Source organism: Nematostella vectensis, chromosome 6 (assembly GCF_932526225.1).
Source record: "Nematostella vectensis chromosome 6, jaNemVect1.1, whole genome shotgun sequence".
In the NCBI taxonomy this organism is placed as follows: Eukaryota; Metazoa; Cnidaria; class Anthozoa; order Actiniaria; family Edwardsiidae; genus Nematostella; species Nematostella vectensis.
In genome coordinates, this window is record NC_064039.1 from 7,251,148 (window position 1) to 7,263,272 (window position 12,125).

Sequence of the window (12,125 nt, forward strand, 5' to 3'; positions counted from 1 at the left end):
TGTTTTTTTTATCGTTTATTTACAAAATCATAAAAAAAGTATACTCTAATACAGTTTTCCCAATAAACACTTACAAAACATCGATATACAATGCACTTGCTATTATCTAAGCCGTTGAAACAGTGTTAAAATTGTAAAAAAAGAGGGATTAATGATCAGTGAGTAATCACAACAGCACAACATTTTACACACGATTTGCCGGCCAACGTTAATCAGATGGGTGAACTAGAATAAAACGGCTTTGTTTACATGACCAGCAGTTGGAAACAATCTAAGCCCCACCTAAAGGGTTACAATCCTTGAACTGAGATCAGAATACCCATGTACAATATAAGCAAGACAAGACTTTACATCTCGAGTATGTACTGCTTCCGGCCACGCGACGTTCTACTTCCGGTTATGGGCAGCCGCCGAAGCCTGGCTCTAGCCAGCACTCGTTTTACATCGTTGTCGTCCACAGTACGTGCATCCATACGGGCAGCGGTAGCTGCACCAAGACGAATCAGATCCTGTAGCGAGAGCTTGTGTCTGACGCGCGGGGATCTCTGGGTAATCCTAGGGTCCACGTCACTCGGCCTCCTTTGTGTGTCATAAGTTGGTGGTATTCTGCTTCGCCTCGCTCCTGTTTGGGTTTGACGCGAACTGAAGAAAAAGAAATAGCGCAATTTACTATTATTTTCATGATTTATATTGTGATTATATGAGAGTAGATTGTGCCATGTTGTCGTCTGTTTTAGTTAGTATAGTTAAAAATATAAAAATTATTTAGTGTTTTGCAGGCTGTGGGTGTAGAGGCGCAAACAAGCTGACGAATAAAATAGTGTTACCCCATTGAGCATTTTAGCGAGTTACCTGAAGTAGTCGAGTAATGAGAATCTCTCACAAGTGTCGCCGACAAACAGGGTGGGGCATTTACACGTGTTGGGCCCGATGCACACTCCTCCATTCTGACATTTGGGACTGCACATCTCTAGCACAACAAGAGGAAAACGATTTAAATTTGATCTGAAGGTACGGTAGGGTAAAATGGCTGCGTAACAGACATTATTTGAGGCTACAGGCATGAAATATTGATTCCATAACGAAAACGCACCTTTGCTAATAGCGGATGCAGTCTCGGGATTTCTGACAATGATATTGACGATAGGCCGAACAAACCGGCTACCCTCGGTGTCATTCTCCTCAGTAGATTCGGCAATACGGTCACTAGTGACGCGTTTTATGACGTCATTGCCACGTGACACTACCACGTTACCAGTCATGGCTTTCGTAGGTCGTGATGTAACGACGTCAGTAGGGTGAGCAATTGTGACGTCATTTGAATGGGTCATTGTGTCGTCACTAGAGTGTGTCGCCGAGGGCAGATCCTCGGCCGGTACGTCGTCCAGTAGATCGACTTGTGACGTCATATCGTCGTCATCTGACGTCACATCCGGCGTGTCTGACATTAAATCGGGCGAGTCCCCTTGGGTCGATACCTGGTCGATGCCTGTCATAAAAAGAGTACAAGATAAAGCTCAAGCAATAATGTATCGGTCGCCCATGGGCATGTGAAGCAGCCCTTTTTATGGTTTTAAAATTAACAGATATGTCCTCCGGACATGAAAAAAAAAGGGAATTCCAAAAACCCCGGATACCCATTATAACCCCGGATACCCATTATAGTATAGGATGCTTTTCTTTGTGATCAGGCAAGCTCTTCTGATAAAATTCCGTTCGAAGGCTTCTTACAAATCTTTGCCCTTACTTTTTTCAGCTTTCTTCTCAGGAGATGTCACCAATTCTGAGCGAGGGTCATTCTCGTCTCCAGGTTCACTCGGCATTCCGTCTGGAACATCAACAGCAGACTCTGCTCCAGTTACTGTGGAAGGGATTTCTGGGCCAATTGGCGGTCTACCCTGTGGTAGAGGTCCTAGTCTACCCTGTGGTAGACTAGGACCCAAGGTTTCATGTGTTAGCTGAACATGAGAAAGAGGGTCGGTCACGTGACTTGTACTTGTTGGTTTGAAGTGGCCTTCCGGTATACTTTCGCTCTGTATCGCGGGCTCGGGGTGGTGTTCTACATTGATTGCTTGATGCATGGTAACGTGATGTTGGTAAACAGGGATTGGATGATGTATGGTCACATGGTGTTGGTTAACAGGGATTGGATGATGAATGGTCACGTGGTTGTTGTTAACTGGGATTGGATGATGCATGGTCACATGCTCGTGCTGCGGCACGGGAAAGTACCCGGGCGAGTTGATGTACACTGCATTCTGGGTAATATTCCGCATCACTGGAAAGGCAAGATTGATCAAGTTTAGTAAAATCTCAAGGATAGAAGGCAGAGTCGATTTCCAGTCGATTTGGCAGAGTCGATTTCCAGTTTTTGGTGTATTGTATTCATTGTTCTGGTACGAGATCGCGACAGTTTGGGCTTTTTGATTCTATTTAAGGACAGAAGGAATATTATAAGGCCATCGTGATTTTATTTGACCTTATGTCAAGCGGGAAAGGGGACGGACTTAAACACTATTGACATTTCTAGCCTTAGGTCCTTTTTTAATTAGAATCAAGCCGACAAATTTTGTTATTATTTTCTACGTTCTGTGTTCGCTGATGTTCCGAGAGTGCTAGCTCTTTTGTAGGAGCTGGCTCTTTTAACAAAGAGATAAATCACATCATTGTAACCCCGTTTTAACTTATTTCCTAGCATAACAACTTATACTAGAGTAATTCCAACCAAAATTCCATCAGCTAGCAATTGAGGCTGTTTTATTTTCGAAAGAGTCTTGGTATTCCTGTGATACTTATATGCACCCTCTCACAAATACCTTCTGAATCGTGCTCAACTCGCTCCAGTCTACTGATTAACCCCGCGATCGCCGTTCGTAGCACAGTAACCTCGCTCTCTAGCTGAACAACCCGGCCTGGCAAGTCATTCGCGTGATGATCGCTGGTTTCAACGTCAATCACTTCCCTTGCTGGACCTGCTGAATAAACGGGTTTAAGGTTAGGGTAAGGACTAGGGCTTGTGGTTAGAGTTCTCTGGCATTATAAACCCTAGCAGAGTCTCCTATTCTCGATATTCAATCCATGATGTGGGTGTAAATACACCGTTTTCACGATGTTGCGCGCGCATCTATAATGCCACAGACTGGCGGGGCACAGCTGATCCAAAATGCGGACGTAGTGGCGTGTGCAGACGAAGATATAGAAGATTTTGATGACAGAGTGCTACGTCCGCATTTTGGATCAGCTGTGCCCCGCTAGTCTGTGGCATTTTGAATGCGCGCGCAACATCGTGAAAACAGTCTATAAAGATTAAAAACTCGAGAACCCCATTCATGTCACATGTGATGGACACGCAATTATTGAATTTTCATAACCGCCGTACCCACCCTGCACTATCTGCTCCATTTGGTTAGGGCTTTCATCGGTTGATGATGTCAGTAGTGAGGTCAGAGGAATCGGTGACGTCAGTAGGTCAGCTGAATTAGCAAATGAATCAATGTAAGTCGACTAAATGTATCTTTAAAAAATGCCAGTTTTGGTTGGTCACCTGTGCCTTCAGTATCATAGTCTTCTTGTTTAATGAAGGCGGAGTTTGTATCTGCAAATGTTGCAAATGAATTGGTCACTTAATTGGTTTTGTAATAATGGACAATAATCTAATTGGCGATTTTCAGTGGTTCAAATACATCATTTCTTCTTCGGAAAATCGCACGGGACGGGAAACTAAGTGAAAAAGGCAAAGAGAAAAGGAAGCGCAACAAGACAACCAAATAAACGACAAAGAAATTCCTGAATAATAATGATAATGATAATGATAATGAATAATGATAATGAATAATGATAATGAATAATGATAATGAATAATGATAATGAATAATGATAATGATAATGATAATGATAATGAATAATGATAATGATAATGATAATGATAATGATAATGATAATGATAATGATAATGATAATGATAATGATAATGATAATGAATAATGATAATGATAATGATAATGATAATGATAATGATAATGATAATAATAATAATATCCGCCGACAAGTGAATAAAAAATCTATCTATTTACCTTCAGCCTCCTGGCCCTTTCCGCCACTCTCAGTCCCCAACCGACCGTCTACTTCCTTGTGGCGTTTATCTGTCTTGACGGCCGTGACTGGGCCCTTCCTCCCAGTCTCATCTAGTCCTTTAATATCTTTATGTACAATAGGCTCCATTGATTTGACGGGTTCAATGAAGTCTTTAGCTGTGTTTTGAATCAGCGGAACCCCTTGTGTTTGATCCAAGGAAGAGTCGCCGCCTGTGTGGGCAACACCATCAGTAGGGTTGACAGTCGAAGCTGCTGAAGAAGGGTTTGGCTTCTTGGAGGTCCCATGTAATGTCTGAAATGAGCCGTTCTTATGCTTATCTGCTTTGCTCGTGCTTAAATCGAGTCTTGTGCCAGTGGCTTTCCGCAGGGCGCTTCCACTAGATGACACTGCAAGGTGTGCTTCAGATTCTTGACCAAGTGAATTTTCCATTTTATCAGCAGGTGAAGCAATCTGAGGAGCTTTGGGGAACCCTTTATCCAAAGCATCCTCACTTGTCTTCGTATAAATCTTTTTGCTTTTTCTCCTTTTGTCTTTGGATGACGTTATTCTAACGGGTCGGTCGTTATGCTTTGCGTCATTACTTTTACTCTTATCAACTCTTTTTATTCTCGAGTTTGTAGCTTTGCTTGAGCCATAGGATTTTCCTTTTCTTTTGCTGACGATATCATTGTGGGTTTTGATAGAGTGCCTTTTGTCTGACCTCTTGCCATGTAAAACCCTTTTCGAATGTGATTTAGTGTCTGGCTCTAACATTACGACCACATATTCTGAAGAAACAAAAAAAATCTATTTAAAGTCCATTATGCAAAGTCCAAAAATTTTCCAAAATTCCAAAGATTTTCATTAGAATCCCGTAGTAAGCGGGCAACCTCAACAACTGTGAAATCACTCTTAAAACACATTTTTCATATCTTGGTAACAAGGAAAACTATATGATGCCCCCATAAACGGTCAGCGTATCTTTTTTCTTTAATTACACAATCGTGCGAATAAATATAGCATGCTGTATATTACCTTTCCTAATTTCCGCATCTTTAAAATGGGACTTGTTATCATCTAGACCCGAAAACAAAATAATAATCATCACATTGTTATCATAGACTATAGCTAGATGAATACGTGTAATGCACCAACAGTGCAGAACACAGCACTTGGCATTGTAGGGGACTACAGAATTTTACATCAGAGGGGAGCAAGGAGAGGTCGATGTTCATAGTGAAAAATCGGACTGCAGGGAATCCTCTGCATTCTAAATGAGACTTATTTTCTCTTTCAAATAATATTTCTTTATTTTCTAGTGGGGTAAACAGTATGTGAATAGGAATGTGGGCATCCTTTTTCCGAGAATAAAAAATATCAACAGTTAAGGTAGGCTGCCTACCAGGCCGTGATTTTAGCCCCCCTCTTGAGCTCCCCTTAATACCTTTGAACTTGTATGCGCGCTTCCTTGTATGTTCTGACTTCATAGTACTTCGTTTTGTGGTTGCTTTTGTTGCAGTTGCTGTCGCGGTGGTAGAAAATGATACAGGTTTTGTCTTTTTTGACGTCTGTAAAGCGGTTGCTTCTGTATTCGTTGAAGTGGTAGCATTTCTCTGGAATGCTTTCCCAGAGTTAGTTCTTTGTGATGTGAAAGTCGAGACTATAGTTGGTCCTGTTGTTGGTGTTTTTTCAGTTGACCTTGCTGGAATAGCTGTTACTACTGGTGAAGATGCCGAAGTCTTTGCCTTTATTTCCTTTATGGTGGTGACATTGTTTGTGGTATCATTAGTAGCTGCAGTAGATAGGGATTTAAATCTCCCTGATATCAACCGAGCCGTTGGCGTTGCCATTTTCCTCATCGTCCTTTCTGGAGACAAGGTCGTAACCACTCGCAAGCCTGAAGCCCCTTCTACCATATTTGATGTCAAAGGTGTTTCATTCCTTGCTTTAAATTTGGCTGATTCCGGCAGCTTTAATTTTTCTGATGCTGATGCTACAACTTTTCCTTTCAAAGACGACATCTTTGCTTTTGAAGATGATGTTTTTGCTTCTGATTTAGAAGACCTTTTTTCATCTCTAGATGTTTTCTTACGCTCTGGTAACGTGTTTTTTCTAGTCCCTGTAGCAACTGCCGTTGAGTATTCATCAGCCCTATGTAGCCGGTTCTCGTTTGTGCGAAGACTTTGCCTTGACAGTTTTCCTAAGAAATATAAAAGGGAAATCAGCGCCAATTTACAAACTTGGGCTAACATGTTTGATTTTTTTTATGTGCGCGATTTATTATATTTTGCAAATAGAGGAGACGCAAGGGGAGAACAAAGTTCATTTTTTCCTTCCCTGCTTTGCGTCTTCCTTCCCTGATTGCATCCTTTACGTCTCCACTCCCTTTGTTGTCGAATAATCTTCTGGGGCCGGTCGCACAAAGCCTGGATAAGTTATCCGCCGGATAGGCGCTATCCGCCGGATAAAATCCCTATCCAGCGAATAGTTATCCGCCGGATAAAATAGCGTTGCACAAAGCGTGGATAGAACGCTGGATAACTATCCGCTGAATAGCCATCATTTGCCACTAAATGGCTTCCCGTTTCCATGGTAAATATGCAAAGCGCGCGCTGTGTATTTCTTTCAAACAAAATGGCGACCGTTGAAAAAGCTACTAAAAGTGCCAGAAAACAAACAATTTATCGAGGCAAAGTGCATGTAAATCATGGAATGATCACAGGGGATAGTGTTTCGCTTCTTCCTGTCTTTAGGAGTCACATTTCTCGACAGAACGGACAATATAGTTTGATTCCAGTCCTGCCAGAGCTGCATGTAAGTTCATAGTTCATTGTAAATTTACCAATAGTATAATTCGTCGTTTGCATGTGTTTCAGCTTTTACTGTGTCTAAAATTATTCTAAATTCTGACAAAAAAAATTGAAAGCAAGACGCCATTTTGTTTTTTCTTCACATTTATTCGGTGGATAAGATTTTATTCGACCTCTATCGTCCGGATAACTTTAACCGCTGGATAACTTTTATTCGGGCTTTGTGCAACCGAATCACGCCACTCGGATTACTTTTATACGCTGGATACGGATTTAACCGGTGGGTAAGACTTATCCAGACTTTGTGCAACCGACCCTGAGGGTTTTTCTCCGATCTTACCAGAGAGACGATTGTCTTTAAAGAACCCTTTCAGCTTAGGAGCAAGTGACGTCCCAGCATGCAATACTAGACGGTTCGCGATAGAGTGCATCACTCGCTTTGCGCCTGGGGATAGATAGTCGGTAAGTTAAGAATGAATTGACTAGTTCTAATGTCATTAGCAAAGCTGCCACGTAACACATACGTCTGCTGTGCTACATTTTGGTACCGACCGTCGTTTAAGATAGGATTAATTAATTAAATAGGATTAATTCCATGGCGTACGTCTCCTAGTTTACTCAAGCCCCCAAACATGAAGCGCGCAACCAATTTAAAAGACGGCGACAAGAAAATGTTTCTTAACTATTAGGGAAATATTTTTGAGGAAACATGTCGAACGCTACATGTCGCGACATGTAAGCACACTAGAATTTAATGTACTATAAGAGGTCGCTAGTCCGTCTGTCGTGTATTGTAACGCGTTTTAATAAGTTAAAAATAGAAGCCTGCATAGTTTTCCGTGCGTCTAGTCAATATCAGTTCGGTCAGGTCATCGATAACAGTTCGGTTGTTGCTCGTCAGTTATTCGGGTCCAGGACATACCTTTTGCCTTCCATACCCGCCATATTCTATGGAGGATCGATATCCAAAGCCTGCTAAGCCTCTCGAAAGTTTTGAACGACACGCCTAAGCTTTCTGGTCCTTGTTGGCGCCAAAACATAGAAAGAAAGACGACTGTTAAAGACTTTTACGCGTAAAAAAGCTATGCAGGCATTCCATTTGACCAAAGTCTCTACTACGTTTTGCGCAACTACACAGATAAAATAGGCGTGCTATCTTTATAGTTATACTACAAGTATATTTGTCGATATTACTGATTACCTGAATTGAGCGTTCTTGCAAGTTCCTCGTCTGATTTTGCTAAAATATCAAAAAATTTCTTTAATAGTATTAAGCGAATAAGCACTAAACACCAAACTACCACTCCTCTACCAGGTCACTCCCCCTATACCTGCTCCTTGAGGTCACCCCCTACCACTCCTCTACCAGGTCACTCCCCCATACCCCTGCTCCAACAGGTCACCCCCTACCACTCCTCTACCAGGTCACTCCCCCATACCCCTGCTCCAACAGGTCACCCCCTACCACTCCTCTACCAGGTCACTTCCCCATACCCCTGCTCCAACAGGTCACCCAGACTCCACTAGGTCACTCCCCTGGTCCTTCTCCAACAGGTCACCCTCTACGCCTCCCCTGCTCCGCAAGGTCACCTCTCTCTCCCTGCTCAGCGAAGTCACTCCCACATACCTTATCCAGGCCATGCCCCTACCTCTCCTCCACTAGGTCACCCAAACAACCCCTCAACCAAGATACTTACTGTTCTTCAACCTTCTCATGACATCAAGAGCCCGCTCAACTGATAATCAAAATATAATAACAACAGTTATTCCTAAATCAATCAAGGTGATCGGAAACAATTCAAGACCATATGTCATGTCGGTAGAAGAAAAGCACCTGACAAATCAAAGGAGATAATGTGCATTAAACAAGTTTAGTTGCTAATATTTCACAAATACTACAATTCAAGACGTGTTTCCTTCAGGAACAGATAAAATACGGTAAAGTAACAAGCATGGGCTTATACTTTTCATATAAGTTTTAGATAGGCTCAAATGCAACTAGAAAAAAAGCTAAAAAGCAAATAAATAAACAATAACTGTAGTATGTATCTGGCATCACTTACAGTGTGCATGTTCCGAGTGAAGCTCCTGATCACCAGAAGAACTTCCAGATCCAGATCCACCCCCAGAATAGCCATCCTTTGACTTGGAGTTCGTTGCTAAGGTAGCCTGTACCTTGGTTGCTAGGGGAGCTGATTCGGAAGAGGACTCTAGTTTTATAAAGGAAGAGTCGATGTCTCCATTCTCATCACTATCAGTCACGTGACCACTCTCACCTGAATAAAGAGGTATTGATGAGAGTTTTCAAGGGGACCTACACTTAGTGATTACCAATGACCTTTTATTGGGACAACCTGCACCTTTCCTCACCGCTGGTCCTTTGACAATTCTGTTCTGCTTTTTAATAAGAGAGAATTGTTTTAAAAGATCAGATAATTTGCGAGAATTCGCAGTACTTGAAAATTGCGAGTACAAAAATGAGTGGGTTAAGGTTTGATATTCGGGTTTGGAATAATAATAGAGCAATAACTTCCAGGTCGTTTTTAGTCTGTTATGTGCTCTATAATAATGGGGGATTTCTAGCCCGTTCTCTCACCGCTGATATCACCGTCTGCTGCATCAATGGCTCTGAGAATGTCTTCTCCACTGATGGACGAGACGTTCACATCATCATCCACACTAAGACCCTCGCTGGGTTCTAACAACAAAATCAGCACAAGGTTAGGTGTGTACGCACGACGATTCAAGTCAAAATGCGACTTATTAAATGTGTGGCCCATAATGTCGGACTTCAGGGCCATAGCGGGAGTATGATAGTATAATATCGACTATCCTTTTTGGCGGCCAAGGGAGGGGGGCGCGCGCACCCTGTGTACGCCGCTGGACTTTTTACGTTGAGCAACACCACATGACACCCCAAGTTGGGTACACCCCAGTTGCAAACAAGATAAGATGCACAGCATGCAGGGGACGGGGAATAGGAATAATAAAACTGTTTACAAAATGTAGTCTCGGTCAGTGGTAAACCTTGGCAACCATTTAAGAGAGTTGGAGTTGCCCTATTGGTCGGGGTAGAAAGCGCACTGTCTTTACAGCCAAATTCGTTGTTGCGCGACCACGACGAATCCAAAATCCTTGTCTCGTTTGGGAACAGCGCGTAGTCAGACAAAAGCTTTCGGGGCGGTTTCTCTGGTTTTGATTGTTTGGTTTCATTGACTATGCGCTATTCCCAGACGAAAAAAGAATCTGGGAGGTCGCGCAACAACGAATTTGACTATAAAACGAAGGAATAACAGCGGGTAAGTATTTTGTTGTCATTGCCTTTGCTTGTTCATTTTATTTCTAAACTTTTTTCCACTATATCTTTAATTTGCGGTTTTGTTTTTATCTGTAACAAATTGCTGGGTAGGTCGCTCATTTGGTCTTCGTTATGCCTTCTCAAGCAGCACGCAGACAAGATACGCACCAGGAAAGCAATCGGCCTACTTGAGTGTAACTGTTAACTGAAACTTCTGAGGGCTTGGCTAATTCCCTCACAAAGTGCTTAAAAAAGAGGTGGTGGTGGTGGTGGGGGTGGGGGGCTACTCTGTTATTTTCCTGTTTCTCTTTCATACGTTGGCAAAAAAATAGGGCTGGGGGATCATGTCCTTGAAATCTCCCGCTGATGTACCTGATTGTCGATAACAGGAGCCAAGAGCAAGAAATAGGACCAGGATGAACACATGAGCGTTCATTACATGTGTTCAGTGAGCTGCACACAACCTGGGACAGAATGAAAATCAATCAATCAAGATCATTGCACTTGGAGATCCTGTTAAGCTGCGAGGCTTTGCCCACAACGTGACCATGGATTTAGAATCAGCAGTCCCCACTCAACAAAATCCTACAGTCTAGTGCGTGGGTATGCGGTCGGGTAGCCGAGTAAACGAAGCGATCCCTTTGAAATGACTTAGCACCTGTGATGCTCATTCAAGAGAGAAAACTGTGGCTTTTCTAAGATGTCTTAAGGCAGCACAAAACATACTCATATTCTGCTCTTAAAAATCACATTTTAAAGGCGACTTTTCATTTTTTTTCTTCTAAGTGTTTTATCACTGGTAAGAACTGATCCAAATTGTCAAGGTGTCAATGGGCGCAATGACTTGTGCGAGTCAAACTATGACCTCTTTGACCCGAAATGAGAAATTTTTATGCGTGCAAAAAGCGCTCATTTGAAGCAAAGAGCTTAAACAACTGATTCTCTCCAGTTTTGACAAGATAGTACAAAAAGCAGTTGTAGTCTTTTTTTTAGAAAAGTTTACATTAAGTAATACACACACTAGCGTGCCACGATTTGAAGGACATCTCCTTGACTAAATCTATGTAAAATTGGACTTGGTTATACTAAGAAAGAGGATATTTTTCAACATTGGTTTTCATAAAAAGGCTCCCTGTCGTGCGCTATGCACCACATTACAAACAGTTCCGCCCGCTATGTAAATATTTGCAATTGTCTTCTTTCAGGTCAAAGTGCTACAAACAATTACTACTTTTCCCATTCGTCTGTCACATAAAGGATTTGTAAAAAACATTACATTTCAAAGCCCATGGGATATCGTAAACTATAATGAGTTTAAATTAAAAGTATGCCAAGAGAGAACCTCGTAATTGGCCAGCCCACTCCTCCAAAGAAAATGACTGATCATCGCGACTGATCGTAGCGATTTGGTAATTGTAGAAATAATAAATAATTAGGTTAAAACCGCAAGTTTGGGAAATCTCACCTTTTTTGGAGCTAAAGGCCCACTTCAGTCTTTTCGTTTTTGTAGGGGTCATTTAATTCCCCGTTATCCAAAGCAACATTTGATCAGTGTCAAGTCATTCCATTAAGCAAGAAGTACTCTCTCACGCCTCAGCAAATTTTCCCTACCATCCTAGAAAAGAACCTTCCCGTCGCGCGTGCGCAATAGGAATCACGACTATCAGTGCAGAGAAATGATCTCAAGGTCCAAAAATTCAATTATAAAATATGCAACACTTCAATGGTTTTCGAGCGCTGATTGGACAAAAACGGAGAACTGAAGTGTCAGTTGCTACCGCCCGTACGAGCGCATTACCCACGCGAAATTTGACCAAGCGTACGTATGGGGCAATTCATGGTGGATTTTAAATCGCCCGAGATTCCTGACTCTAAAAAGTCAAAATAGGAACCAGATCTTTTTTTTTTTGCATATAGAGTTTCGCATATTGAACGCCAAAAGA

General features: G+C 42.1%; 1 protein-coding gene across 4 annotated transcripts in view; it reads right to left on the reverse strand.

Annotated features, from left to right (window-relative positions):
- LOC5515067 (mucin-3A) overlaps positions 1-12,125 on the reverse strand; it is a 26,158-nt gene continuing 14,033 nt past the window's right edge. Inside the window, exons 1-18 of one of the 4 annotated variants that reach the window (XM_048729006.1) lie at positions 11,648-12,010; positions 10,555-10,646; positions 9,481-9,582; positions 8,948-9,160; positions 8,582-8,620; positions 8,086-8,124; positions 7,807-7,905; positions 7,225-7,329; positions 5,519-6,274; positions 5,110-5,151; positions 4,074-4,862; positions 3,545-3,595; positions 3,384-3,473; positions 2,817-2,972; positions 1,748-2,278; positions 1,094-1,489; positions 853-970; positions 1-642 (exon numbers count right to left, since the gene is read on the reverse strand). In XM_048729006.1, coding sequence (XP_048584963.1) covers positions 348-642; positions 853-970; positions 1,094-1,489; positions 1,748-2,278; positions 2,817-2,972; positions 3,384-3,473; positions 3,545-3,595; positions 4,074-4,862; positions 5,110-5,151; positions 5,519-6,274; positions 7,225-7,329; positions 7,807-7,905; positions 8,086-8,124; positions 8,582-8,620; positions 8,948-9,160; positions 9,481-9,582; positions 10,555-10,618 — 3,885 coding nt within the window. In that variant the 5' untranslated portion in view covers positions 10,619-10,646; positions 11,648-12,010 and the 3' untranslated portion in view covers positions 1-347. Of the gene's footprint in view, positions 643-852; positions 971-1,093; positions 1,490-1,747; positions 2,279-2,816; positions 2,973-3,383; positions 3,474-3,544; positions 3,596-4,073; positions 4,863-5,109; positions 5,152-5,518; positions 6,275-7,224; positions 7,330-7,806; positions 7,906-8,085; positions 8,125-8,581; positions 8,621-8,947; positions 9,161-9,480; positions 9,583-10,554; positions 10,647-11,647; positions 12,011-12,125 lie in introns of those variants that run through there. The other 3 variants (XM_048729007.1, XM_032384606.2, XM_032384605.2) reach the window with 3 other exon arrangements.